The following is a 17,376-nucleotide window of genomic DNA, read 5'->3' as shown; positions in this document are numbered from 1 at the left end:
CGGGACATCTCAGGCCACCGACCCTGGACGCCCCTCGGACCACCTGACTCCGACTCCTGGACCTTCCCTGCTCATCTCCACGTCGGCCCAACTCGCGTCCATGCCCAGACCAAGACCGAAGACTGCCAAAGGCCAAGAACTACCAAGGGTCGCGGCCATGGTCCATGACCAGTTCTTGGACGTGTCCGCGGGCCTTCCTTGTGGTCTTGTCTTGGTCCAAGGCCCATTTAGGTAGGTCTAAGTGTCCATTGTAATATTAGGAAGGTTCTAGTCTTTTCTATTTTCGCATAAGGCAAGTACGGATTATAGGAAAGATATGGGAAGGGAAATGTTAACTTTCCTTTTCGGTTATTAAGCCAAACCTTAATAAAACCAGCTGGCTGGCCGAAAAGGAGGGTATCTCTCAATCCCCAAATCGAAACCTAAGTCCCGAACACCTCTTTTACAGCGCCGCCTTGTTCCTTTCTCGGGCCAACTCGCCGCCGGCTTACAAACCACGGTGGTTGTCCCTTCTTGTACCAAGGCCACGCTCCCCTTGTTCCTTTTCCGACTTATTAATAAAATACCACGGCCGTACCGTCGGCCTTTCTTGTCCTCAATCTCTCGGACCTTTCCTATCTTTCAAACCCAACCATCCGCAATCTCTCGGACCACTTCGGTTCAGAGAAGGCTTAGTCGAGCCCTCGGAACCCTCTCCCGTCCATAGTACGTCCGAGGCTTCCCCTTTCGTCCCCTTTGGCTCGACTGCCGCACGGACCATCCTAGCTTAGTTCTAGGCCCGTGACATCATGCACATAATGGCAATTAGGAAGACGCCACCAGTGATGATACTTGGCAGAGAATGTAACATAGAAAAGACTTACTCAGGCAGGGATCGGTAAGGGTGGAATACGACTAAATAGAAGTTCAATGCCTCCAGCATCTTCATCTCCATTTCAAGTATATATTTAATCTCATACCTGTACTTATCATCGGCATCTGTAGAGTGAATTAGCAGCAAGTCGTCAACATTCCTCCGCTCAAATAGCAAGAGGTAGAGAAAATTGTTAAGGAAAACACGATCAAGAAAGTAGTAAGAGCGAAGGTTACATAATTTTCTTATATAGAATCCAAGAAGTTTGGCATGGACAACGCTCTCCTCGGCTTTAGACGCCAAGTACAAGCAAGTGGGAGCGATAAGACGAGGTTCATATTCTGTCAGGCTCTTCCTGAGAAACCGAAATCCAGAGACAAAGATCCGTGCTTAGGACCAGTTTCTACCACGAAAAAACAACACCAATCTATATTGCATCATCAGAAGAAAAGAAAAAAACTACAAGAGCGTACCTTGTGTAAACCCGCCTCATATAAGTTATTGCAGTAGCTACAACTCTGAACCACATTCACAATGACAAAGTGAATCAATGGAAAAAAATCAACAGTCAAAGTCCGGCACTGGTGAACCAAACAAAACAGAAACCAAATTTAGCAAAATGCATTGGCTTCAGTAACTCTTTAGATTGACAAAGGCATACCATTGAGAAAGACTTCCATTTCAACGGGTTCTGAGGTAAAGAACTAACCTTTGCCTAATCTTAATGTGTTGCGCCAATTTCGAGATATCTGGAGTGAACGAAAACGTCAGATCAAATGCAATCAATTGAAACTACTATGATCGGAACTATTATGAGAAACTGAATCATAGCGTATTCCTTCCTGTTCCATGTAAAATTCAAACACCCAAATGATCTACACTGTGAAATTCACAGGCTTTATGTGGAAGCTCAAATATAACGCAGAAATCGAGAAAACGGACCCGGTAAAAAAACTCAATGTAGAAGGAGATTCAAAACTCCGACGAGACTGATTCATGGGGAAAAATCTGGAAATAAACAGAACCCAGGAAAAATTGAAGCCAAAGTCAGGCGAGAACAGATCGAGAAGATGATCATACGCACAATTGGACATGTGAAGCTTAATCAGCTTGAAATCTTCGACGGTGATTCCTCTCTCTCTATCCAGAGGATGAACAACATCGACCTCTTCTGGGTCCATAAGAAGTTTGCTGTTCATTGAAACCCAGAAAAAAAACTTCCCTAGATTAAAAAAAATCAAAGGATCGTCTCCTTTTTCATGGAGATTTGTAATTACGGAATGAAACAAACTTACTGGTGCGACGAAGTCCAGAAATTGGAAGCCATTGCTTTTGCTTTCCTTGAAACTTCACAACGCAAATGGCCTTTCCTTTTTATTCGCTCCTGACAGATTATCAGAAGTTCAGAACAAAATAATTTGGGCAAAATCATAAAACAACCCCAAATCTTTCAAATTTCTACAATAAAACACCCTCTATTTCTAAACACTTCAAAAGAACCCCACATGCATTGTTACTAAATAGAAAGAAATAGCCCTAAACTTTATTGATGAAAACCCACACCCCAAACATAATGCCATATATTGTCTTTTACAGAAAAAGAAAAAGAAAAAAGAAAAGAGATAAAATGGGCACTTGAGAGAGCATTTGAGCTACAAAGGAAATTTGATAAGGGGCAGAAATGATGTACAGAGATAGGGTAACTTCTATGCTCCAAGGTTTCTGAGGCAATTTGCTGAAAGCAGCATTCACTCTTTCATCATTGATCCACCCTGGGGTTCTCATAGAAATCAATAACCTCCATGGCGATGTTCTTCACCTGCCCATGTTGTCAACAATCATCAGAAAGCTTCCCAACACCGAAGTACTGAAGAACATCATAAGCTACAATTCCCAGTTTCAAGAAAGATCTCAACTTTTAGCTGAAACTGCAGAGTTTGTTTCCATGGCGATAACTTTTGCATGTTTCAGTGAAGAAGAATTGCAAATTTTGACTTGGGTTGGATAGGTAGTACCGTAGTAATGACCAAGTTCATGTCCTAGTGAAGATCTTCAAACCATGATGTCTCTGTAGTAGACACTTGCTATGAACATGCAGGGTAGTGCGATGCGATAGGGAGGGTGTACGAGAATCAGGTCCATCCTGTATGTGTCGTTAAGGATTCCCCCGAGATTTCAAAACGCTAAAGCTGAATCCATCAGATGCTAAAACCTGTCCAAATTTTGAAGAGTGTGCGTTCTTACCGGGCCACCTGGATCATAATTATGCCGGCATTGTGCACGAACCTGCTAACAACAAGAATCGAATTAGTTCTGTAAATGGTAAAAAGATAATGCCGGGTTCAACTTTACGACACTTCAAAGTTTAAACCCAAGATGAAAGCGCGAGTCTTTAACCAACGAATAATGATCTACCACTGGATATAATGACAGCAATTAGACCTCTCAAACAACGAACAGGTTGCTAGAAGTTTTTACATGGTGACTCATTTGTCACTCCTGTCCCATATGCACCAGCAGGAAATAATGAAAAACTGACCTCTAAGGCAGAAAGAACAACTCTTTTTAGCAATTACAACAACCGAACGCCGAAACATTCTCTCTTCTGGCAGTTGGATTTCGATACAGAAACCAACCTTTGGCTCACTTTAATGTGCTGAGCCAGTTTCCTAATATCTGAAACAGCGATGAGGCAGAAACTCATAATCGGCGAATCGCCATACAGCAAACTTTTCATTAAAATCTTAAAGTTTCGAACCTAAGATGCAAGATGCTACTAATTAAAAGCTCGAAAACTCCATTAACCAACAAGTATGAACTAGGGACATCACTAGAGTTCTAGGGTAAGGTGTAACTTCAGTACAGTTCAACCGAATTCATACAAGTAGAAGCAAATAAATGAGAAATTTTCATTGTTTAACATCATAACGGGGCCAAAACATGGAAATTCGATGGATTTTCTTAATCATACCCGCGTGAACAAGAACTGAATCCAAATACTGCGCCCAAAAAAAAGCAGTAATCCAGAGACCCAAAATGTGCAAAACCCAGAAACATGGCAGAAGAAACACAAGCAACATACAATTGAGACATGTGGAGGTTGATGAGCTTAGATTCCTCGAGGGAAACTCCTCGTACTTTGTCCTGATGATGAACCACAACGACCTCTTCTGGGTCCATAAGCTGTTTGCTGCTCATACAGCCAAAACAAAAACCCGAAATCGAAGCGAAATTTGCAAAAAGCAAGGAATTTTTAAAAAGGGTTTTCGAGACTCCATCTCGAAGAAGCTTACTAGTGAGAAGAAATCCAGAAATGGCCGCCATGTTTTTTCCCGTTTCCCCGGAGACGACCGGCGAGAATGGTAAATACATACACAACCAAAGGCAAATATAAACAAACAAACAAAAAAATCACGCCTTTATAATTTTTCAGTTAATATTCCGTGAAATTCGTGATTTTTTAGTTTGTCATTAGTCTAAAAGGGGGAAAATAGTGGGCCCATACTCAGCCCAAAAGGCCCAATTTTCATGTAGCAATTAACGGTCCATTTTAAGCCCACATTTTTCAAGATTTGAGATTCTACCGTACGGCTCAATCATTTGTATTATTATATCATAATTGACATTTTTACCATATTATTTCTCAGTAATTTGAGATAAACAATGAAATGAGAAAACAAACACTCCTCACGTAGCTTTAGATCCTTCGACTATCTGAATATCTTAAAGGTGTATCAACTTTTGATAAAAACATCAAAAGCCATTGAAATAAGATAGAGTTGTAGAGATAGAGATTAAAAAGAAAGTAGTAATAGGAAGAGGGAGAAGAAGGATTTAGAGAAAGTTCTCTGTTTTCTTTACAAAATAAGAAAAGTGTTCCTTAAATACAATAGAAGAAGAAACCCTAATAAACCCTAACCGAACTAAACCAAAGTAAACCAAACCATCAAACCAAACCATTCTAATAAGGTGCTCGGGATATCTTCGCATTTAAAGATATTGTTGTATGTATATTTGGATAAATTATAAATATATCTGATTCTAGACAAAATTTTAATCAGATCAAGGTTAAATAGAGGCAAATTATATGACGATAATAATTATCGAATAAAGATTTATCTGTAAATATTATATGCGTAAATTATGCGCGTTGGAAATCAATATATTTATTTGAGCAGTTATTCAAAATAATTGGATCCGTGGCTATATAGTAAAATTACTCTGAAAACCAATCAATGCTTTATTAGAATAGTTTTAATACATTATAATAATGATGATGATGATGATGATGATTGATGAGTAATATCTAGGACTATTTAAATGCATAAAGTAAAGTGATTGGTTTCAAATATATAAGGAAACCGAACCTTGTCATATGCATTTTATATGGTTTTTTTGTGGTTGTATGAATTCGTATATCTCAATTTTATGTCAAAATTGTAATTAGTATACATAATTAGCGAAAGCCACCTGTTCGAAGGTAAGCAAATGCCATCGTTTTTAGATTCATTTCCTTTGTTGAGGGGAGTTCTCTCATGATGTTAATAATCGCTTGTTTATATTATTTTTCGTTTAAAAAAAATCACCTTTCAGATCTTACAAGGGCCAGAAATACACCTAAAATTATATATGAAAGGTACCGCTTTTTTTTTTAAAAAAAAAACTTTGTTTTAACTTTATTTAACGAACTAATGAAAATAAGAATTCACATAAAAAACCATACTAAGAATTATTTTATATAAATGTATACTTTCCGTGTATCGTCCTTTCCAGGTGTAGCTCATGCACCAGGGAAGGGCGGGAGCTTAGTATTCCCCCCAAAATTACACGTGTCGTGTCCTGGTTCTCCAAAAGCCATAGCTCTTAATTTCGTGCCACGTGTCAACTTGCCCACACATGCTCTGCTTCTTGAAGATACGTCACCCATCACATCGCCAAGAGATAAAAAAGCGGCAACGGCACATTTGCTGAGCTGGACCGCCGAATCGTTTCCACGTGTCTCATCTATTGGTAAAAAGCGGGACCCACTAGAATTTTTACACGTGTCCAACAGGCATGAAGTTAGATTTAAGAGCTCGAGATTCGCGGAGCTGACTGAGGGAAAACCGTATCCAAGACTCACGTGTCCTTGTCAAAGCCAGCTAGTCAATGTTCCTCAGAAGGGACACGTGTCGAAGTCTCATGTCTTCATGCAAGTCCCACACGTGGCATCCTCGGGAACTCTTCCTTAAATCTTAAAAAATGCAAATTTCCCGCTAATTACAACCAATCAAATAATGGAGAGCGAGAGGCTGGATTTCGATTCCTTTTGATTAAGCGATAATCCGTGATTAAAGCCCCTAAACTTTCCCCTTATTGCCAATTATCAATATCAAAAAAGAGAAAAAAAACAAAAACTAAAATATTCTTTTCCTCTTACGTGTCACCCAACAACCACTGTTGCCTTCTATCTACAGACACGTGTCACATCAGGAGCTTCTCTTCTCTGTTTATTGTTCTCCGCCTTTCCTCTCTCAGAGGAAAAAAAAACCTACAAAAAGATTTTCCCCGGTACGGAATTATCAATAAAGAAATACCCTTCGGATTTTTTTGGACATTTTGTGCCTTTTTTTTGGTTCGTCTATGGATGCTAACTCGACAGCGACAAGGTTCGGAGAAGACGACGAGATCGAACTCGAGCTCTGTCTCTCCCTCGGAGGCTCCGTCAGAAAAACGGAGAACCCCAAACCGATCGAGACCGAAAAATCCGCCGGATACGGAAGCCGGAACCCCAAACCGATCGATTGTGTCGACGGCATGTCGAAGCGTGAGATCCACGCGGTGAGGAGGCAAGAGGCGAGGAAGAAGCGAGAGGCGAAGCAACAACAGAGAAGGGGCTTGTGCAGAGCGAGAAACGGCGGAGAATCCCTAAACGGCGTCGTTTCCGTCTCTGCCTCCGGCGCCGAACGAGACGGCAAGAGGATGAAGACGGAATGTAACGGATCCGTTAACGGCGAGACCAAGTGCGTCGACTTGAATCTAAGCGTTGAACAGAACCAGAAAACTGCCTTCTCCGGTTCGTACCCGGTCTCTCGGGTTTGGGGCCGGTATCCGTACATGGTTCCGAATCTCACGTTTGCTAACCGTACGATGGCAGTGAAAGAGAATAATGTGGTTAACGGGTCCGGTTCAGATGGGGTCGAGGATAACGTCAAGCCGGTTTCAAATGGGTCACCCGTTTGCAGCTCCTCGGCCGTTTCCGACCCAAATTACTCTCGCCGTCAAGGTAATGATCTTATTTACGGTTACACCCTTATTATTCTGTAAAATAATGTGTACGCATGTATGAATCGTGATTTAGGTTTAGCATTAGATTTAGATAGTGGTCGAAAGCGTATGTGATGGTCGCATGTGTGAATGTTTGTAGGAGCATTAACCTGAAACTTTGGTCTGAAAATTTCATGAAGTTCGTATGTTCTACAATCTGGAGGATATAATGATATCGTTGCAGTTATGTATGTTGGGGTTTAAGTTTTCTACGTATTTTCTGTATAATACGGTACACTCATTGTGTATACAGAAAAGTCTTATACGGTATCAAGAGTTATTTTGTATCTAAAGCATGCCATTTTTAACCTCAGGCGGTAGCAGTAGCGACTCGGTCCAGACCAAGCCAGATCAAACTGGGGTTAACATCGGACCAGGCGAAACAGAACAGAGCGCAGAGATATCAAACGGGTCTCTACCAGAGACGAAACAAACTTCAAACACAAGTACACAGACATCAGTCGGTGCCAGGGAAAACGGTAAACCTCCTAAACCGCCGTCACATAACGGTAATGTGAAGAGTAGTCTGCTCCAGCTTGCCCGAATGCCTTGCGTTACGACGACGGGAAACGGACCGGAAGGGAAGGTCGTTAACGGGTTTTTGCATCGGTACTCGAAATCCGAGATCAGCATCGTTTGCGTGTGCCACGGGCGGTCTTTCTCGCCCGCGGAATTCATCCGACACGCTGGAGGAACCGAAGTTTCGAATCCGTTAAGACATATCACCGTTGTCCCTTCCAGTTTTTGAACATTCTCGCCAGAAGGGAGTTCGTTTTTGTCGCCGTTTATCACCCGTTTTTTGTCGTCTTCTTCCTCTGTACAGTTTTTGAGTTCGAAGGAACTCCGCTTCAGCAGGTCTTTTGAGTTTGACGACATTTTGAACCGATTTTATAAATATTGTTTTCCTCCTTCTGCTTGCGAATTGATAACCGGCATGTATAAATTGTTATTAAATGTTTTTGTTTCTAATGGACCGTCTGCGAACAAAATGATCAAACTTTGTTCTTTATATATCTAAGTCTATGGTGGTATAATGGTCTGGGAGGTCATGGTATACGTGTGTATCATGGATTCGTGTTTCTATTATATTTTAAAAAACTTTGTTTGGTACTTCAATGATTTAACGGTAGATTTCTGTATAAATTATTTGAATTTTGTAGTAGATCCATTATTGATAAGTAACTGTGTTTTGGACTAGATCGAAGCAAAAATAATTCCCATTTAGAATGTATGCATGTATGTATTCCATCCAAGCCATTTATACAATTCATTAATTAAGATCCCAAATATATAATTCTTACATATCTATTGTCTATATATAAATTTGTTATAAGTAAATACATTATCCAAATCGGTAAAACCGTTAGAACTTACGATATACATTTAATCATAATGTTCACCACATGTGTTTCCAAATGATCCCTAGATACGAATTAGAAAGCGACTTCATCCAGAATAATTATATATATATATATATTGAAATATTTATAAATATACTATTTATATATATATACGAAGAAAATTCACTTCATACACATTATAATTTTTCACAGCTACTTCTTTTGTCTTTTATAACTACATATAATATACCCATAAGCAAACCAATTTAATGTTGGATACAATCTAGTGTTGGATAATTCTCGCTATCGAATACCGAAAATAAAATTCGAATTTTAACCAAAAAAAAATAAATTCGAATATCAAGTTATCGTCTACCATAACCAAATTCATATATCGACGAATACTTGAGTGTTCGAATATTTAAAAGTCGAATTTATTTGCATGGTCCTTAACCAACCTTATAATCTGAAATTGAGATGTGAATATTTTATTGGCAACTTGGCCATTGACCGTATCTTTGTCGGCAAATTTAATATAATTAAGTATATAATATTTTAGCACTTCTCGTGGTTGCCCAAATGTGCGCTGCAGCAATCATTGGTTGGTTCAGAAAATCTTCATATAAATAAATGAAATTCCGTCAAACTTTTCTATAGACATGTAACTGTTTTTTTTTTTTTGGTAAAATCTAAAAAACTTATAATTAAGCACGAATACTTTCCAAGAGTTACATATAAAGTATTGTTATTATTAAAATATTATCTGATTTTTTCGGATTATTATAATGTTAAGATACAGATAAAATTCGATATAGAACTTAGGATTGACAAATTTATATCAATGATGTGTTTGGATTATATTAACGTCATAATAAAACATATCATTCTAATAATTTTAAACTAAAAAGTAAAATTAAAGAATACACGCATATATATATATATATATATATATATACAAGACACAAAACATTAGTGATATGTCATAAAAAATGATCTCTATAAATATTAATGAGATTAATATTAATTTAAATAATTGAGATTAATTTTAGAAGAGTGATCCTCCAGTTACCTCCCTAAATACAGCCATGCATATATGTAAGTATATATACGCATACATATAGATGTGCAAATACGAGTATAATCATATCTATGGTAATTATATATTTCATTTACGATTTATCGAAACATAGGATAATTTTACAAAATTTGTTTATTTAATATAAAAGGTTTTATCTCCAATAAATTCATTTAAATTGACCCGTATCAACACTGGGCTCCATGAGTCAACACGATTTGGTCGCCCTGCCTCCCACTTGCATACATGCATGTATATTTATTTAATAATTGTGACTGCAAACATTATTAATAATTATATTTATTTAGTTTTATATCGATTTTAATTCACATTTCACATGCTTTTACTAAGTTCCTTCAAAGTCAAATTTTTATTAAAAAAATCATTTTTAAATTAAATTCAAATTCGACTAAGTGAAATTTAAAAAACAAACACTTACTTTATAAATCTGATTTACATGTGACTATATATTCATTGGAAAATTTTCACCTTTATAATTACGTCAAGATCTAAAAAAAAATCACCTTTATATTTCTCTAGTTTATTCATTTATTGTATGTAATTTACAAAAAAAAAAATAGAACACATATTTTTGGATACATTTCCAAGGATATATTTTTTAAAATTGTATAATAAAAGATATTTTTAAAGATTTGTTTTATCAAACTGTATTTTAAAAAAATGGGGTTTTAACTTTTTCACTGATTTTCTCAATATTAAAAAATTTTCAAACAAATTAACAATATAATGGATTCATGAATTTTATGTTTAAAATCATTATTTACAAATGGTTATTTCAAACAAAATTACGGAATATTTTGTATATGGATTTTATTTTTAAGCATGTATTATATATAAATTGTTTTTGGGTTTGGAAAAGGATTGGACAATTTTATGATTCATTCTAGTTATATTTAATCTAAAGAAGAAAAAAAAAATATTTATATTTATTTAAAAAAATTGAAATTATCTTTAATTTTTGTCTTAAAAATGTTGAAACTATTTTTTTAAAATGTCTATAATAATTATAAAAAATTTAAAAATAATTTTAATAATTATAGAAAAATACATATAAATACAATTTGTAGAAATAATTAAGGGTGATCAATTTAGTTAATAAACAAGTAGACGAATCTAATAAGATATAACAACAATTGAACTAGATTCGATATAAAAAACTGAATGGTTATAATTTATCTAAATATGAAAAAATTGAATTCAAACTAAATTGAATAAAAATAATAAAAAAGGAAAATTTCTTAAAAATTTAGTATTTACCATTAACAATCAAATGGTTATAATTTTTTATAATCAAAATAATCGAACTTGAATATAATCAAACCGAAATACGAAATGACCACCATTAGAAATATTAGATAAATACATAAATATAAAAATTTAAAAAATAATACGCTAAGTCTAACTCATTTCTATATTAAATCCTAAATTTTACACTAATAATCACGATATTAACATCATTTATTGATTGACAAAATCTAAAAAATATAATTTAACTTGTCAGTTAACAAATCTAGTTATGTCAGATTCAATTCATCTTTTGTATTTAAAAATATCTAATTATATTAGGTTACTTGTCAAAATTTTAAAATTTTTAAAAACTTGACATTTGAAAATAGAAAACTAAAAATTAAAAATTTTAAAATCTAAATAGATATACATGCTTATACATATGTTTAAAAATATATACATGTTTATTATTCATATATATACATATATAAACATATATATGAACTTTAAAATTTTTAAATTAATTTTATTAAAAATATATAGAAAATATCGTATGTGCCATGGAATATGATTTGACTTTCTGATTGTCAACTCATTGTCTATTTGGTAGATTCTAAAAATAAATAAACGATATCAAATATTGTGATGGTTTTTCAAAGTCGAATAAAATTTATGATTTAAAGTTAGAATGAAAAATTCCAATTTTAGAAATTTTAAAACTCATATATATATACAAATAAAATTTCATTATAAATTCATGTATTTATATATGATTCTCTCTATATTTTATTAAAGGATAAAACCCATAAAAAACCTCGAACTTGCAAAAACATATATAAATAAACCTTCAACTTGCAAAGCTGTCATTCAAACCCTGAACTTACAACATGTAACTGAATAAAACATCGAACTTGTAAATTGTTGCTCTAATAACCCGTTGACTTGTTTGACCACAATTTCAGACGATCGAAAATTCATGTTGGCCCGAAACGATGATGTCGGCATGTCTATGTAACCAATTTTAACTGAATAAACTTTCAATCTGATTATGTTCTGTTACTTTGGCCCGAAAAACCGACTTTATTTACTCTCAAATCGGATTAAATTTCGATCCGGCAAAAATTCATTTAAAGTTGATTATGAGGACACACTGACATCAGTTTTTCGGACCAACATGGATTTCTGATTGATTAAAATTGTGGTCAAACAAGTCAATGGGTTATTAGAGTAACAATTTGCAAGTTTGAGGTTTTATTCAGTTACATGTTGCAAGTTTGAGGTTTGAATGATTGCTTTGCAAGTTGAAAGTTTATTTGTATATTTTTTTGCAAGTTTGAGGTTTTTTAGGAGTTTTTTTCTAATTAAAATATCTTGAACAAATTCAAATATTTTATAATTATTAGATATCCGACTCATATTCATTTTTAACATCATTCGTCTTTGTATTATTTTAGTAAATATTTTTTTTAAATTATTTAACTTTTATAAAATATCTTAACTATATAAAAATATCGATATAACTATATATAGATATTCATAATTATTTTTAAAAAAAATAATATAACGGTTGTTTAGACCAGTTTATATTGCGCTGTCGTTCTTATCACGATGACAGTTGTTCTTATCACGATGTTTGAATAAATAAAAAATAAAAAAAATATATAGAAAATGATAAAGTATATAAGGACATTGAAGAAATATATGGACACAAAATTAAATTATGTTGCATAAATTTAAAATTTTAAGAGAAATCTTACTAATATTACTTATTAAAGTTTATTTAAACAAATCTTAGTAATTAAGTAGGCTCAATAGGCTGTTAACACGTGGCTGAAATTGGAAAGTTCTCTGCATCCTTCACTATATAAACCCCAAAAGCCCTCTCCTTTGTGTCTCTTGTCTTCCCTCATTGTTGCGATCTTGCAAAACCCTAGGAACTGCCATTGCAGAGGAGAGGGGGAAAATCGGAGCTCTAAGATTCCGCCAAAATCCTTTAGGAGAAGCTTCTCTCTCACTAGCCTTCTCTTCTCTCCCAGATTTCAGGTCAGTTGCGTTGGGTAATTTCGTTTCATTGTGTCCGTGATGGTCATTGCTTTGATCAGTAGTGGTTCGGAGTGTCTCTTTCTCTGTACGACTATGGATAAAATGCCAAAACTATGTTTCATACTGTTTTATTTGAGAAGAGAATAGCCATTTTCAACTCTAGCTTGCGGAGTTTTGTGAGATGGCCTCTGTGTAGAGTTTGGTAAATGATCTCCGCAAAAAAATCGGAGTTTCGGACATGACTTGTGTGGCTTGATGTTATTCCTTAAGTTTAAGGATCTCGAAGCAGAATTGCGTCTGGAAATTGGTCTGTGTTGAAATGCTTTAGCTGTATCAGGGTTAAGCTTGTTCTCCGGAGGTTGGTGAGCTATGGCTTCTGCTATGCATCAAGTTCTTCCTGTGGTTATTGATTCGAACGTGGTAAGTACCATGGGGTTCCAATTTGGTTTTTCTATGTGGTTCTTCCAATTTGCGTGGTTAGAAGTGTCATTTGTTGGCGGAATACAGGTTGCGAATGCATTTGTATTCCAGTACTATCACATTTTGTATGACAAGCCGGAGTGTCTCTATCAGTTTTATCAACATTTCAGTAAGATTGGGCGTCCTGGACCGGATGAGAAGATGCTAGTCTTCACCACCTTGCCTGTGAGATTCTTTTTATTTTTCTTTGCCTGGTCTTTGACATTCGCTTTTTTTGCGTGTTAGTAACAAGAGTAACTTATGTGCTAAGAATCAGATAATTCTTGATGCCACTATATGTTCTGAATTTGCAATTTACTTATGTAATTAACATCATATAGAAATGTGAATGTCGAGTTTCCTTGAAGATTTTGGCTGGCTTTTGGTTTGTTTAAGGTTGGACATCTGAGTCTGGCAACTCCGCTGAATTTCTCTGTTTGATTTCAAACGATTGCAGATTATACATGAGAATCTTCTTTTGCTGGCTTATGGAGATTTTAGAGCTGCTGAGATAATAACTGTGGATTCCCAAGAGTCTTACAATGGGGGTGTGCTCGTTGTTGTTACTGGCTACTTTCCTTTTCATGAGAAGAAAATTAAGAGGAAATTCATCCAGACTTTCTTCCTTGCTCCCCAAGAAAATGGTTACTTTGTCCTAAATGACATCTTTAGGCTTGTTGATGAACCACCGAAGACCCAAGATGGAGATATTGTAGCTAGGACAGCCTCTGAAGCACCCATTCCTCCTCCCCTTGGTAGGGCTAAAACTTTATTCATTCTATGACCTTGTTCGGTGTACCTGTTTTAGTGCTAAGCATGTGCAGTCCTATTTAAATTTCAGTCCCTACTAAAGCCGGTAATGTTCCTGAGCAATCTGCTTCTACATTGGTGAATTCTGGTGATGGGGAAGCCAGTAAGCCGGATAATGGGAACGTTCCAACCGTGGAAGAGATACCCCCAGCACCTGAGCTCGTCAATGCAGTTCCGGAACTGGAGATCACGAACGAAGAGGTTGCTGATGATTCACAAAAAGCTTCTGAGCAGGAAAATGGACCTCAGGATGTTCCCAAGATATCTTATGCCTCTGTCGTATGTGGACTTACCTTGAGTTTCTTGTCATTGTTTTGCTTTAGCAGCGTTCACTAGATATTTTCTTGTAGCTCATTATGGAATTAGGAGATGGCATTGTTGTTTTTTACTGTAGGTTTGCGTATTTAGTATCTGAAGATATCTTATGCTGATCATTTTTGCTATCATTGAAGGTCATGAAGGAGAAAACAGGAGTTTTAGCTTCCCCCTCACATCCTCCAAAGCCGGTATCACAAGACCAAGCACAACCAATAGCTTCTGATCCTCCAGCGATCACGAAGGAGAAAACTGGAGTTGTAGCTCCCCCCTCACCTCCTTCAAAGCTGGTATCTCAAGACCAAGCTCAACCAGTGGTTTCTGATCCTCCAGCGGTCATGAAGGAGAGAACTGGAGTTTTAGCTGCCCCCTCACCTCCTCCAAAGCCGGTATCACAAGACCAAGATCAACGAGTGGCTTCTGATTGCCCAGCTCTGAAATCTGACTCAGTTACGGTGGCCTCTGATGCTATTGGAAATGTGGACAATCGGGATGGAGGTGAATTTTTCTTAGATTCATTTACCCTTAGTCTCCGAGTTCAATTTTCCTTTTTTCCCCATGTTATCTTATCCCTTTCCTCAACCTTAATTTTGTGTATATCACTCACAGCTGAGGGTGCATCTATTTACGTGAAGGGTCTGCCTCCTAATGCAACCCATGCCTTGCTTGAGAATGAGTTTAAGAAGTTTGGAACAATCAGAAACGGTGGAATCCAAGTTATAAATCAATGGGTACAAATTAACTAATCTGACGAACCAGACAAGGAACCTTGTTTATGGTCAAAGGACGCTGATGATAGATTGTTTTGCTGACAGGGATTTGCTTATGGTTTTGTGGAGTTTGAGGAGGCGGATGCAGCGCAGAGGGCAATAGAGGTATGGAGTTGTATACTGCAGTCTGCAACATATTTCAAATTTCCTTTCTCTGTAATTCTGGGGTTGCTGCTGAAAATGCCCTTCTACAAGGGCACTAAAATTTTCTTAGAGCCTTTAATTGCTGATTGGAAAAAGACATTTTATATTTCTAGGCTTCGCCTGTGATTATCGGTGGCCGGAAAACGGTTGTGGAGGAGAAGAGATCTACCTCTAGAGGTGAGTTGGTATAACTAGCAAAGTCTCACTTGGATTGGATATGGGTACTCAAGCTCAATCCTTTATGTGATCAGGTAACAGAGGAAGGCCTTCATCCGGATATGGGAACATGTACAGAAGTGAGGGAGTGAGAGGCAGAGGAGGGTACTATGGAGGAGGCAGAGGAGGGTATGGCCGAGGTGAGTATGGGAACAGGGGTGGAGGAGGAGGGTATAAAAGCCGCAGAGGGAATGGCGGCTACCATAGAACGGAAGGTGGTGGTGGTCGGACGAACCGTGGTGCTTATGTCTCTGTCAACAACAACAAGGCAAACAAAACCAACCTGGAGTCTGATGTCCCTGCTTCTGGATGAAGATCATCTGAATGTTTTTGTCGGCCCCCGAGGTAAATGTCAGTTGGTACAGTAATTTCGGAAGTAGAAAGGAGTAGTATGGGGAAAGGTGTCCTTAAACTTACATTTCTCTCGTATGATTCGTTTCGGCTTTAGAGAAAACAGTGCAAGTTTTTGTCTTTATTTTTTTTGGATTCAAGAAATTGGCGTTTTGGCCCTTATTTGCCCCCACATTTTGTGGAAGATTCATTCTGATCTATAAACCCATCGCAAGAATCTATAATAGAATTTGGGTAAAGGTTCGTTCTGTTTGCCTTGGATGGAGGATTTTTTTTTTTTTTGGGGTACTCCCCAAAGCTGGATTGACATTTAAGACCATATGCTATATAACTGATGAAAAAACGAACGATCCCCCCAGTCCATGTGAAATTTAGGTCCCTCTGTTCCATCAACTTTCTCAAAATTCTATTTAGTTTGCATTGCAATGTGGCGTGAAGATCCTTCTTGGATTTGAGATCATATCGAATGTGTATATATATATATATATGTATGTGTAGGTTAAACAATAGATTATGGAATTTAGTGAGATGGTTGAATCCCTACGGAAAGAGATCCCGCATCAGGGAATTCCTTTGGAGAGTCGATCAGAATGTTGTGAGACAAAAAAATAGGACAGATGCAGTAACAAAGTCTGGAAAGTTTTTCAAAGGAAAACCACAAGAACAAGCAAAACCGTCAAACTGAGACAGAACCAAAAGACAAGATGCATGTAGAGAGACAGACAGTTCAATTCACTGCTCATTCATTCATGACAGGTTTGTTCTCGCTAGCTTTGGGTTTCTGCTCCCTTGGCTTCTGTTCCTCGTTCTTCCTGCAACACAACATCATTCATCTGATCAGAACAAACTGTATTCTGATCCAACCGATATAAAGAACAAGAAAACCATAGACGTGAAACCCAAACCAAACAGAAAAGGCTACCAAGTGATTAGGTTCGCAAACAGGGACAAGGGTTTCACAGAAAATATTGGCCAAATTCACAAACACTTCAACTCATTCCAATTTAGCAGCAACCGCAACCAATCAAAGTCCGATGAAGAGCTATTTCTAATCAATTATCGATGGGATTTATCTAAAGCTGGCTCGTCACCCATCCAAACATGAACGAATATGGACACAACTCTCAATATTGCCCCGTAATTGGATATCATGACTGCATCGACAAATTCAGAGAGAGAGAGAGAGATGGACCTCTTATCTGAAGCTCCACCCTTCTGACTGAGGAAGGATCGGAAGAGAGAGGAGTTAACGTCGTAAATCATCTTCGCCGAATCTGTCGATTGATCGAATTCGAACGCTGCGAATGCCAAAAACCCTAGATGGAAGAATCTGAAACAAACAAACAAGACAACTTGCGAAGAAGAGGGATTATATAGCTGGAGACGTTGAAAAGGCGGTTTGGGTTATCGGGTCAAGACGGCTCTTTTTAACTCCACTTTTCTTAA

At 36.8% G+C, this 17,376-nt stretch overlaps 4 protein-coding genes across 17 annotated transcripts in view; 2 read left to right on the top strand and 2 right to left on the bottom strand.

The window, feature by feature from the left end:
• Positions 1 to 4,243, bottom strand: part of LOC104818977 (cyclin-C1-2-like) — a 17,200-nt gene extending 12,957 nt beyond the window's left edge. The window contains exons 1-11 of one of the 14 annotated variants that reach the window (XM_010548814.1): positions 3,936 to 4,243; positions 3,393 to 3,529; positions 3,098 to 3,139; positions 2,869 to 2,996; positions 2,544 to 2,672; positions 2,149 to 2,237; positions 1,938 to 2,044; positions 1,563 to 1,602; positions 1,327 to 1,371; positions 1,090 to 1,208; positions 864 to 978 (exon numbers count right to left, since the gene is read on the bottom strand). In XM_010548814.1, coding sequence (XP_010547116.1) covers positions 864 to 978; positions 1,090 to 1,208; positions 1,327 to 1,371; positions 1,563 to 1,602; positions 1,938 to 2,044; positions 2,149 to 2,180 — 458 coding nt within the window. In that variant the 5' untranslated portion in view covers positions 2,181 to 2,237; positions 2,544 to 2,672; positions 2,869 to 2,996; ... (1 more) ...; positions 3,393 to 3,529; positions 3,936 to 4,243. Of the gene's footprint in view, positions 1 to 863; positions 1,209 to 1,326; positions 1,435 to 1,514; positions 1,603 to 1,795; positions 1,862 to 1,937; positions 2,045 to 2,148; positions 2,238 to 2,543; positions 2,673 to 2,868; positions 3,043 to 3,097; positions 3,140 to 3,392; positions 3,530 to 3,935 lie in introns of those variants that run through there. The other 13 variants (XM_010548821.1, XM_010548813.1, XM_010548811.1 and 10 more) reach the window with 13 other exon arrangements.
• Positions 4,244 to 6,369: 2,126 nt separating this feature from the next.
• On the top strand, positions 6,370 to 8,170 carry LOC104818976 (ninja-family protein Os03g0419100). Its single transcript, XM_010548808.2, has 2 exons — positions 6,370 to 7,118; positions 7,474 to 8,170. Exons 1-2 carry the CDS (start codon positions 6,476 to 6,478, stop codon positions 7,905 to 7,907), a joined length of 1,077 nt encoding a protein of 358 aa, XP_010547110.1. The 5' UTR covers positions 6,370 to 6,475; the 3' UTR covers positions 7,908 to 8,170.
• A 4,562-nt stretch (positions 8,171 to 12,732) lies between these two features.
• LOC104818974 (putative G3BP-like protein) lies at positions 12,733 to 16,174 on the top strand. The gene is made up of 10 exons (XM_010548807.1): positions 12,733 to 12,865; positions 13,203 to 13,285; positions 13,373 to 13,510; positions 13,782 to 14,079; positions 14,166 to 14,413; positions 14,587 to 14,947; positions 15,059 to 15,180; positions 15,265 to 15,324; positions 15,477 to 15,540; positions 15,615 to 16,174. The coding sequence occupies exons 2-10, from the start codon at positions 13,235 to 13,237 to the stop codon at positions 15,890 to 15,892; spliced, it is 1,620 nt and encodes a 539-aa protein (XP_010547109.1). The 5' UTR covers positions 12,733 to 12,865; positions 13,203 to 13,234; the 3' UTR covers positions 15,893 to 16,174.
• Positions 16,175 to 16,459: 285 nt separating this feature from the next.
• Positions 16,460 to 17,283, bottom strand: LOC104818972 (wound-induced basic protein). The gene is made up of 2 exons (XM_019203247.1): positions 17,123 to 17,283; positions 16,460 to 16,742 (listed from the first exon to the last, which is right to left on the bottom strand). The coding sequence occupies exons 1-2, from the start codon at positions 17,191 to 17,193 to the stop codon at positions 16,670 to 16,672; spliced, it is 144 nt and encodes a 47-aa protein (XP_019058792.1). The 5' UTR covers positions 17,194 to 17,283; the 3' UTR covers positions 16,460 to 16,669.
• Between the last annotated feature and the right edge of the window lie 93 nt (positions 17,284 to 17,376).

This window comes from Tarenaya hassleriana, unplaced genomic scaffold (genome assembly GCF_000463585.1).
Source record: "Tarenaya hassleriana unplaced genomic scaffold, ASM46358v1 Cleome3, whole genome shotgun sequence".
Classification (NCBI taxonomy): domain Eukaryota; kingdom Viridiplantae; phylum Streptophyta; class Magnoliopsida; order Brassicales; family Cleomaceae; genus Tarenaya; species Tarenaya hassleriana.
Note: the sequence above shows the minus strand (reverse complement) of the source record. Positions and strands in the feature narration are given on the sequence as shown.